Source organism: Quercus lobata, chromosome 11, assembly GCF_001633185.2.
Source record: "Quercus lobata isolate SW786 chromosome 11, ValleyOak3.0 Primary Assembly, whole genome shotgun sequence".
Taxonomy (NCBI): Eukaryota; Viridiplantae; Streptophyta; class Magnoliopsida; order Fagales; family Fagaceae; genus Quercus; species Quercus lobata.
Genome location: NC_044914.1, coordinates 29,467,210 through 29,478,364, shown reverse-complemented (window position 1 = coordinate 29,478,364; position 11,155 = coordinate 29,467,210). Strand labels below are relative to the sequence as shown.

The 11,155-nt window shown below is 33.2% G+C and overlaps 1 protein-coding gene across 5 annotated transcripts; it reads right to left on the bottom strand.

Annotated features, from left to right (window-relative positions):
* Positions 1 to 1,854: 1,854 nt before the first annotated feature.
* Positions 1,855 to 9,425, bottom strand: LOC115968658 (ribosomal RNA small subunit methyltransferase E). Of its 5 annotated transcripts, XM_031088112.1 has the most exons (9): positions 9,129 to 9,425; positions 8,086 to 8,159; positions 5,454 to 5,596; positions 5,306 to 5,352; positions 5,112 to 5,220; positions 4,870 to 4,931; positions 4,361 to 4,475; positions 3,226 to 3,284; positions 2,215 to 2,299 (listed from the first exon to the last, which is right to left on the bottom strand). In XM_031088112.1, the coding sequence occupies exons 1-8, from the start codon at positions 9,360 to 9,362 to the stop codon at positions 3,271 to 3,273; spliced, it is 798 nt and encodes a 265-aa protein (XP_030943972.1). In that variant the 5' UTR covers positions 9,363 to 9,425; the 3' UTR covers positions 2,215 to 2,299; positions 3,226 to 3,270. The 5 variants fall into 5 exon arrangements, with proteins under 5 accessions (XP_030943971.1, XP_030943975.1, XP_030943974.1 ...); XM_031088111.1 differs by lacking the exon at positions 3,226 to 3,284 and having other exon boundaries at positions 1,855 to 2,299; XM_031088115.1 differs by lacking the exon at positions 3,226 to 3,284 and having other exon boundaries at positions 1,855 to 2,299; positions 5,454 to 5,591; positions 9,129 to 9,298.
* Between the last annotated feature and the right edge of the window lie 1,730 nt (positions 9,426 to 11,155).

The following is an 11,155-nucleotide window of genomic DNA, read 5'->3' as shown; positions in this document are numbered from 1 at the left end:
TATGTGCAACATGTGCCAGTATGGGACATGGTACAACAAGATTCATCAATCATCAACCACCGACCACAGGATAAGATTTTAAAATAATTATAAAGTAAGGATAAATTTATTAAATTAAAATTGTACGAGAAGACTTGTGAGATCCAAGAGTACCAGTCAATTAGTTTTAATTATTATATTACTGTAGCTATATATAAATAACATTAATGTTTTTTCGTATATGAGGAATTGACCTCCCCCAGTAACACTCTTTTTGAGAGAGAGAGAGAGAGAGAGAAAGAAGTAACTTACTACATAATGGACACAACTTGTGTCTAATGCACTGATGTTCAATATGATATAAAAAAATTTCCTAAGTATATGTGGCCTTCATGATGACCTAATCTTAAGATGTTCATCTTTTTTCTTTTTTTTTCTTCTGTTGAAATGAAAAGTTAAACAAATAAATAAATAAAATCAAGAATGTAAGTAAAGAGAAATAATGAGGCAGCTTAAGCAAAAAGAGAAAAAAAAAAATCTTATGTTTCAGGTTGTATGCAGCGAGCCTCTCACAATATATGGGCGTATATGGAACCTACATAATATTTGAGTCTCACGTAAGTCTGATGTGTAGATTCCACGTATTGTAAGAGGCTTGCTACACATGGTAGACAAACAAGAATATGGGTCAAAAGTTTTGTGGCACATTGAGATAAGAAACATTGACCATGATGGTGCTTGAAACACAAGTAGTTCTCACAAGCTAGTCAGTAGTGAAATAAAATTCTGATAAGAAAAGAGGATACCCAGCCGCCAAGGCCTACTAAGAGAGGATTCCAACTTCAACCCGTCACCATTGTCAAAGGTTCAAAATTATTTAATTCTCTCTCTCTTACTTTTTATTAAATGCACTATAGCTAATGTGTTCTACAGTAGATGATGGTGATTTTAGGATATATTATTTTAAACGAAACTTTTTCAAAATTTTCAAATGTATGACTATTGTTGTTTCATCTCTAAAAAATAGTGTTTCAATATAACTCCAAGCCAAAGTCCAAATTCAATTGAATTCAGTATATTTTATATTATCATATTAAGGAAAGGGCTTGACCTTGCTTCATCCCAACTTTACCGAAACCTCCAAATTTTCATTCATGTGCAAGCAACTAATTATTGTTTACCAATTGTTTTGAATAATTTGGACACTAATAATCTTGTGTCTAAATTCTAAACTTCAGGATTAAAAGATTTAGTCCCATCCAAATTTGGGTGTTTTAATTTATGTAAGCCTTGTTGAGATTGCTTGGTTGAAAGATTAGTGTGATTTATATATAATAATTTTTTAAAAAGAGCATATAATAGTAAATTTAAGAAACTTATTGCTAAAACCCTGTTCTTGATAATCCTACAATTCTATATAGACAAGTAATGCAAAGAAAGCATAGTTCCAGTCATGTTCTTTTACCAAAAATTCAATTGAAGTACAACTTCAGTTTCAAAAATGACTGGTCTTAAGTAGGCTATAGGTGGGTTAGGTCAGAACTTAACCATTTTAGATTAGTCAGGTTACTGTTAAGCTCAAGTCTGAACTCTATAGGATAAAAGGCTACAATAGTTCTCATTTTTGTTTCTTTATTTCTTTCTTTCACTATCAAATTTTAAATTAGAAGAAAGACTTTATCAGGCTATTGAACACAATTTCACCAATGAAATAAAAAAAATACAATTTCTCAACGCGTGAAGATCTTGTTAAGAAAAACAATGTCAAGATAACTTTTGATATCAAATTCATATCCAAAACTTGACTACAAGTTTTTTCTCCACATACTGCCAACAAGAACTGATCTAAAACCAATAAAATAAACATGATAGATATTGAAAACAAATGAAAGAAGCAATATTCCATTGCAATTGACCAGAAGTACAAGTTACATCAATTTGTTTCAAATTATCCCAACTCTTACCTCCCTTCTATTCACACACCTTTTGTGGTTCTAGTGTGATTCACCCATTCATATTTCCCTATGCAGAAAGAAAAATATATCATCTACCAGTCCACATGAGCTTTATCCCAAGGATATGTCACAAATCATAAAGACACGTAGTTAGTTGTGTGGGACGGATCATTCTCCAAGGGAAGAGGAAAATATAAGTCCCACCTACAAGAGTTAGGAACTAGATGTTTGCTGAGAGTCGGACCATAAAATTACAGTTGCTAAAAGTGCCATTGTTGCAGTTTCGACTCGTAAGCGAAGTGGTCCCAGACCAACAGTCGTAGCTCCTGCTTCCACCATCATATTCAACTCTTTCTCGGTGAAGTCTGAAGCATTAAGAGATTGATGTGAACAAACACATTAATTGGAACTAATCATTCCAAAAGACAACAATAAATTGAATGAGAAACAAAGAATGAAAAAAACCTAGGCAATCACAACCAAGAACCCTAAGAAATCATAATTAGGAAGAAGGCCATCAAACCCCTAAAGCTATGAATTTGTTGATAACATAAAGGTCATTATATAGGCCATTATCAATCCTTTTCCCCAAAAAACTAAAGAGTTCTAAATAATAACCTTTTCTGGAAAAATTAACTCCTATAACAAAGAAAAGGAATGGAGATACTTTTAAACCAAGTAGAAAACTACTTAACAAATAGAAAATGAATGTCTATATAAAATATGACTCATGGGCCTACAATACAGCTCTTTACAGTCGATTCCAGGAGATCTGAAATCTATAAAATTTACCCCATTTTAGAAAAGCTTAATTAAAAATGAACCAACCGAAACTTAATCATTAATACTAAGACTAAATAATAAATATGGTAGCCTATAAAAGGTGACAAAAAAAGCCCCACATCAAAACTAGACCACAATTTTAAAATATCTTGGTATCTTGATCAGCTGTTTGTTCTTGAGCTCTTTGCTGGCTGCATCAGAGTAGTTTCTTTACTAGTGAGAGAACATTATACTTACCTAGAAGGATAAACCTACTTTAGCCCCTCAAATTCATAATAATAATAATAATAATAATAATAATAATAGAGATTTCAAATCTATCTTTTAGTTAATCTATTTGATTATTTGCAAGAACTTTGTTAAAGGAGTTGGGGGCACAAATGTTGGTTAACTGAACTTCTCTATGCATAAAAACAAAGCAACATTAAAATCTTTTAGGGATAACTATACGTCTACCACCTGTGGTTTGAGTAAAATTGATCCACCAATGAACAGTTTAAAAAGTTACCCTTTGTCCACCAAAGTTTGAAAAATCTCAATATGCATGTATAAATCACATGTTTAAACCTAAAAAACAAAATAGCAACCTCATTACAATCTGAATACAATGAATTCATGAACATAAGCAAATATAATTAAACCTCAAATAGGTAAAGTTGAACTATTAAACCAGAAGTTGACAAATCAATTTAACTCAAACCACAACCCTGAGCTTTTATTTTATTTTTATCATTTCTTGGTGCAGTACGTTTTGGCTCCAAGGAGGGAGACATGTGGGGAGATTTGAACTAGTGAAATCTGCTTCACAAGTTGTGGTCCCCAACTAATTGTGTTATCCTTTGGGTTTTTTTTTCTTGGTCCAATATTAGTAGCTTTCTTCTTATGTAAGAATAAGTCTCAAAATGGCAAACAATGATTAAAATTAATAAGGTATGATTGTTCCAAAAAAAGAAACAAACTAAAAGATCTGCTTCAATCACACAATCAATTATATCACTAATTTGTCAAGATTGTTAATACCTCCAATGAATCACTTGGAATTTGGTATATTATCAATAACTCAGTATGAATTCGATAGTTATAATGGGTGAGGGGGGATTTGATCTCTGGAAGTCTCTTTTTAAATCACCAGGAGATGCCAATTGAGCAACAAGGCTCTTGGCAACAATACTCTGTAAGAATAACTCAGCAATCTTCATAAAATCTTAAAGAATAAGATGACAAGCATATCTTACGTAATCATGTCAAAAGTTGGAACTAAAAGAATGTTCCTTTTACTACTTGATACAACTGGAAGGCAACTTGACCAGGCAATCAATAAATAGTAAATCATATGTTATAAGAACTAACAAATTCATGAAAGTTGCAGAATAATAACAGCAACAGGTATAACAGAAAGAAAACCTTGCATTATAACCATTACTATTTATGAGACTATGTATGTCTGTGATCCACATGAAATTGAAGTTTTAAACTGTCTCTTAGATTCAAGCACAGCTGATTATATAACTTATATAGATTTTAAAAAATCAGCGTAAATATCAATTAAATTAATTTCTGATTCAAACACAGGCCTATTCATGAGTGGCAATGTCAGAAAAGTACATGATAAGAGACAAGGCTAAATTATGATGCATACTAACCCCCTTCTGGTCCTACTATAATCAGTCCACCAGAATCGCTTTTTGATGAAGTCAATACACTAACAAGAGGACTAGCTTCTGCTACAGCAACAAAAGATAGCTTTGACTGAGCAATCTGTAGGACACAAAATACAAATGTCCAAGTTACAAACAAGGGAGCAAAGAAAAAAAATTGTTAAAACATCTAAAGGAGTCCTTCATGGTTTATACACTAATGGGAACCACACATATCAAGTAACAAATAGTGGGAAAGGAGCTACAATGTCTACAATTCATGAAAATTTAACAAAATTTGCAAGAAAACAATAAAGAATACTATCTAAATATTTGATTTACATATAAGAGTATTTTAAGTTGATTTGCTGCTAAAGTAAGTTATACAAAAGTTGCAGTTACCATGCCTCCCTTAAAGCTCTTTTTAATGTTTTACAGCCATAATAATTTTTTTTTTGATAAGTACAGCCATAATAATTTACCCAACCTTTAAAGGCACAAGGTGGAGAACTCACTTGTGGCAGAATGCCATCAATTTTCATTGGAGGATTCAGAATTAATTCATGCAGCCGTTGACCTATCACAGGGGTAAAAGGAGGTATAAATAAAAGGAAAAATTAACGTGTAGGAAACCTTTCAGTTATAAGCCATTCAAACTGCTTTTAATATCATTTGCCAAAAGCAAAATTAACAGGAAAAGTTAATTCAAATTCATCATAAGTTTACATTGAGAAACTAGCAAGAACCAATTATTTACATTGTTTAGTTGCTGCTAAAACAACACGTTGCAATCTGTCCAACCTATTCTCCGAAATTGAAGGCGAACGTTCTGTCAATAGAGGTGTTACACTACTAGCCCCCAGTTCCTAACACAGTTAAAAAGTGACAATTAAACATGACAAAATGGAAGTTTCTAAGAGGAGAATATTTTTAATATGCAATAGGATATACCGTGCATTTCTCTACAAGCCAGTCAGCTCGACCACCCTTCAGAGTACCTAAACAGAAGCAGGTTAAAAAATGTGATGACAAACCTGAAGCCTTGAAACTGTGCATCCAATTTTATGAACTGACTCTACTGAATACCACAAAAACTTACCAAAAGCTGCAAATACATGCCAATATGTGCTCTGAGGAAGAACTAACTTCGGATCTTCCAGAGCCACAAAATCCAGTCCAGTACGGTCAATCCTCTGAATGCACCCTTCTATCAAACCTCCCTTCCCGTTAAAAAGCTCTATCCTTGCATGTCATAATTTGGACAACCATAAATTTTTTCATCTAACAAAAGCTACTTTATAGTATCTGCCAGTTCTCAAAAAAAAAAAAAAAAAAAAAAAAAAAACCAAGTTCCTTTGCAAATTATTCATATGGCTAAAATTTACCATTCCTAGAAAGACCAAAACTAACTTAAAGTGCAAGTTTTAAACTTTAATTTCAGTTTCTCAACATCATACAGGCTAAAAAGAACTATATGACTCTTTTTAAATGTGAAAGCAAGCTTTTATTCTAACAAATCCAAAAGCTTTAGACTCTAGCATAGGATAACCTTCACAAAAATCTAATTAGAAAAGATGTTTAGGCCTAAAATTCAAAGGGCAAGATTGAAAATATGAAACTTATAAATACATAGGATAGGACCCCTCGGAGGGGAGGCAAACCTCTTGTTACTTGACCAGGTCAAATCTGGGTGACATACAAGAATAAAATTGATAATACTAGGCTGATTGATAGAGAAACCAAATAACTCTTATGTGGTCTGGTCTGGGGGATCCGATATATCCTCTAGCATTCAAAATCCTGGATTTTTGAATGTCCAAGAATGTAATTATGCCCAAGTTTGGTTTGTCAACATTTCTTTGTATATAAGATTTTTTTTTTTTTTTTGCTACACTTATTCTTACGAATTGTAAAGAATTACCTCTTTTTTTTTGTTTGGTTTTTAAACTTGGAATATCTTATATGTTCTAATTTTTCTTGAAAAAATCAATAATGTTATTTCAAAAACCTTTTTTTGGTAAGTAATAATATAATCTCAAAACACTTAAATAAAATAGAGGGGGAAAAAAAACACACCCAAGAGTATCACATGAACTATAATTAAGCAAAAAAAAGCTAAGCTGTAGAATGAACAGCTTGCATTGATTAGCTTTGCAAGAAAAAAAAAAGTAATAATAATAAAGCTATGACATAGCATAAACCATTTCCAAAACCAACTGCAATGCATTAACATAGCATAACATCACTTTCTTAATCATTTTTTTTTTTTTTTTTTGATAAGTAATAAGAATTCATTGATAATAAAAATAGAGACACCCAAGCACACAGGGAGTATACAGGGGTGAACAAGTCAAGAACGAAAATTACAAAAGTCAAGTAAATCCAAAATAGAAAAAGGATGGTTTCTCCACACAGAGAACCATTCAAGTAAGGTTCGGATGAAAAGAAGCTTGAGGTCAGGCATAGCACGCTCAATGTCTTCAAAGCATCTACTATTCCTCTCCTTCCAAATACACCACATCAAACAAAGAGGAACGACCTTCCAAATAACTCCATTGCAGTGGCGACCAAAGCAACCTTGCCAGCAAGCAAAGAGCCCAACAACAGACAAAGGCATGACCCAACACACTCCAAATAAACCAAAAACCATATCCCATAACTCCGAAGCAACCGGGCAATGAAGGAAAACATCACTTTCTTAATCATTGCAGTATCTAATTTAAGGTTCGGTTCTTTAAGTTAAATGAGGATAATATTATCACTTATAAAAAAGAAGAAAAAAACAGAATTTTGCCATGCCTTGGTATCTATTTTTAAGGGAATCTTTTTTTTTTTTTTTTTGATAAGTTATTTTTAAGGGAATCTAAATTCCACAAATGTGAGATTTGGAGGGAAATTTGGATGCTTGTGGGCATCTAGATTTCCTTGGGCACAACCAAACATGGGAATCCTCTTAAAATTTTCAGAAATATTAAAAGATATCCCAAACCAAATGCCATGTTAAGCAATGAAGTAAGAGATGTTAGCAAACTAAATAGTCAGCCCAAGGATCCAATCCACACACACAGAGGAGTTGTTTTAAATTTGTGGGGGAAAGTCGATTATCAACCTCTAGCACTTCTTAGTCTAAAAGCTTGTCATTATGAGAAAACTAGGAGCTTTCATAAAATAACTTCCTTAGAATATACTCTTATACATCATGATACATTCTTAAGAAATTAAACTATAAAAAATCAAGAAAACAAAGCGAATATTGGAACGATGGCCAAAAATCATTACAAGGAGAAAAAATAGATCAGGCTAAAGGCGTGCGTACATTTGAATATTAATTGAAATCGAATGGAAACATTTCAAATACAAACACCTCAATCACTCCACCATTTAGGTCCAGATAATTTGGCAACTAAGCTTCTCATGAGGTCACTCCCCTAAAGATTCAAAGAGGTTGGTTAAATCTGTATTAATGAAAGACTGAAAAATGAAGACAGCATTTTTAGATTGGTTCAAGTTACAGAGTTCTGAATAATTGTTCATAAACTGTGCAGTTGTTTGTGTTCTAGCTTAGATTGATTACGTCTGCCTTTTCCTTTCACAAATATCACTACTTTATCGCTAATACTTCCTAATCCTATATATGACTAATATGAGTATACAAAAATATAAAATAAAGACAAGGTTAATGTCCAGCAAGGTAAAACTTGTAACTCATAAATGATGACAGTTAAGAATACCTATCATTTGTGCTCAACCTCAAAACCTTAGTCATATGCCAGAACTCATCTCCTTGTACACGAACAATACCACCCTGCATTATTAGGCAAAACAATAAGAATTCTGTAAATCCTCATTCTTCAATCATGTAACTCTAAGCTAAAATTTCTGAAAGTGCCAAACTACATTTCAGAAGAGCATAAAGAGGCCATCTTATGGAAAACCCCCATATATTAAGCCAGATTGCCAATGCTAAGTTAAAGGAATGCCAACAAACTTTCTAAATAAAATAGTAATGCTAACAACAATAACAACAGCAGTGACTAATATCAACTCAACCAGCAAAAAATTGACGAGAACCAAACACAAAACATTCTTGCCTTGACCAATTTAGCATGTCTACAAAATCCCAACGAAGAAACATCACCAAACCAAAAAATCCAACCCACTTTACCTTAGTCCCAAAATTTCGAGGTCGGCTACAGACTCTCAATAGACTAGTCAAGATCAGTCATTCATTTCCATCAATACCGAACCAAAAATCCAACCCAACTTCCATGCCACCCCATTCCTCAACAACAAGAACAACAACAATCAAACCTTAGTCCCAAAATTTTGATATCAGCTATAAATCCAAAAATCCAACCCAACTTAATTGAAATGTCTTGTTTTACTACTAGTGTTATTTTAAGTCTTCCTCCACTGTTTTTTTTTTTACTTGAATCAACTCACTCGTCCTCACCCTTTCATTAACGGCTCTCCTCTGTAAATGACCAAAACCATTTGAAAACACACACAAAACAACTTTTTTCTCATACCCAAATGTCTGAGCTTAATTACTTCTATTACTTTAACTTTTAATCTTCACCCAGTACATTTCCCATTAATGATCACAAAATTATCACCATAATATGAACATTTAACAACATAAAAACTATTTCACAGCAGAAACACAAAAGCTGCGAACATTGTAAACAAATTTTTAGGTAAATAATCTAACTTACTATATAAACATATATATATATATATATAGAGAGAGAGAGAGAGAGAGAGAGAGAGGTGCCTTGGAAGGAGGGAGGAGTTTGGAGAAGAAGCGAGGGAGGCCACCGCGAGACTGGTCGGAATAATCTAAGGAAGAAGACGATGAGAGTGTTCGGAGGCTGAGGAGCTCCGCAGAAAGAGGTCGTATTGGTGTTACTTTTAGGGTTAGGGTTCGCATTTGATGAAACGGACTCTTCTTCTTCACAATCACACTCTGAAACGTGCACACAACAACAGACTGCATCTTCATCATCATAGCTTAGTTTCCACCAAACACACAAAAGACTGAGTGAGGGGAAGGAGAGGAGGTTCTCATATATTTTATAAAAAAATTTATCAAAAATATAAGTTTTTTTTTTTCATAACAAATTGTTTAAAATATTTTTCAAATCAATACTTTCGTTAATTTTCTTTTTATAATTTCTTTTTATAATTATTAAGTTGATAAATTTGTGAAATACTTCACATCTTTATTCAAAAGGGGTAATATGATTGTCACTCTCAATGATAAAAAAAAAAAAAAATTATGATGAAAATATTATTTTGGTTCATAAGTAATCATCAATTTAGCCACTATACTTTCAAATCAATTAATTTAGTTTATATTATTTTTAACTTATAACCAATTTAGTTCTTACCATTAATTCACCGACAAAAAATATATACATGACAAATAATTTACTCTATTAGCATAACTAATATTAAAATATTAAATGAGATGCATGTATATAAATTGCAGTGACCAAATCAATGCTTTTAGATGGCAAAATAAGCCACATCAGCTTTCAAAAATGTTTTTCTTTTCTTTACCAATTATTTTTTCTCTTTTTTCTTTTAATTCTCTTATAATTCCTTTAACATTTCAGAAATTCATTTTATATTTTGTTCTTCAAGGTCTCTGGGTATTAGTAAGTGGGTTCATGTCAATAGTTGCAAACTTGCCGCATGTGTATTTTCAATTAGTAACTTATTGGTAGAGACCAAATTGACTGCAAATTAAAAATAATAAGGATCAAATTAATTGTTTTGAAAATGTAGGAACCAAATAGACTATGGCCCCAAAATGTAGAGACCAAAATAATATTTTTGCCAAAAATCAAAATGAAAAAAAAAAAAAAGAAATAATGGTTTTTTACAAAAATTTTTACAATTTGATGAGATGAATATTTGTTAATTTTTTTCATGTAAACTTGTTTGTACTTATTTTAGTTTGTGTCCATTTTACCTCAACAAAGAATAGAAGTACCAAGTAATAACTAAAAGGTTTCAACAAACACTGTAAGGATTTACCGCTCCCAAACAAATTCATAGTGAAGAAGCCAGATGGAGGAGGCGGGCTGGCTTTGTTGTGGAAGAGGGGAGTGGTAGTGGAGGTCATAAACTGTACGGATAATCACATTCTAGCAAAGGTGATAGAGGACGATGGGTTCGCATGGTATTTAACCGGCTTTTATGGGTGGCCAGAGTCTAGTCAGAAAGAGAAGTCATGGGCGCTACTATCTCACTTGGTATCGTTTGTGGACGGACCTTGGTTATGTATAGGCGACTTTAACGCTATACTAAGTTCCACCGAAAAGCTTAGTAAACGGCCTCCCTCATACAGTCAAATGGATGGGTTTCGCGAGGCGCTGGAAAAATGTTCTTTAGTCGACTTGGGTTTTCTTGGCTACCCCTTCACATGGAACAACAAGAGGCCCGGGCTTGCCAATACTAGACTACGCCTGGACCGAGCCATTGCAAATGCGGAATGGAAAGAAAAATTCCCGGAGAGTACAGTTCACCACCTTCATTCCCACGCTTCAGACCATTTACCGATTTTGCTACAAACCAAATCCATTATGAAGTATAACACCAGGAGCACAAGGGGCTTTAAGTTTGAGGAAGCATGGTTACTTTGGGAAGATTGCGAAGCGGCTGTCCAAGAAGCATGGAATAAATGGGAAGGAGTAAGCTCAGGTTTGCCAAGAGTAAAAGAGAAGATTGCTGGCTGTGGGGTGGAGTTGCATGCATGGGGGTCATCAAAAACATATCCGGATATTGATAGAATTA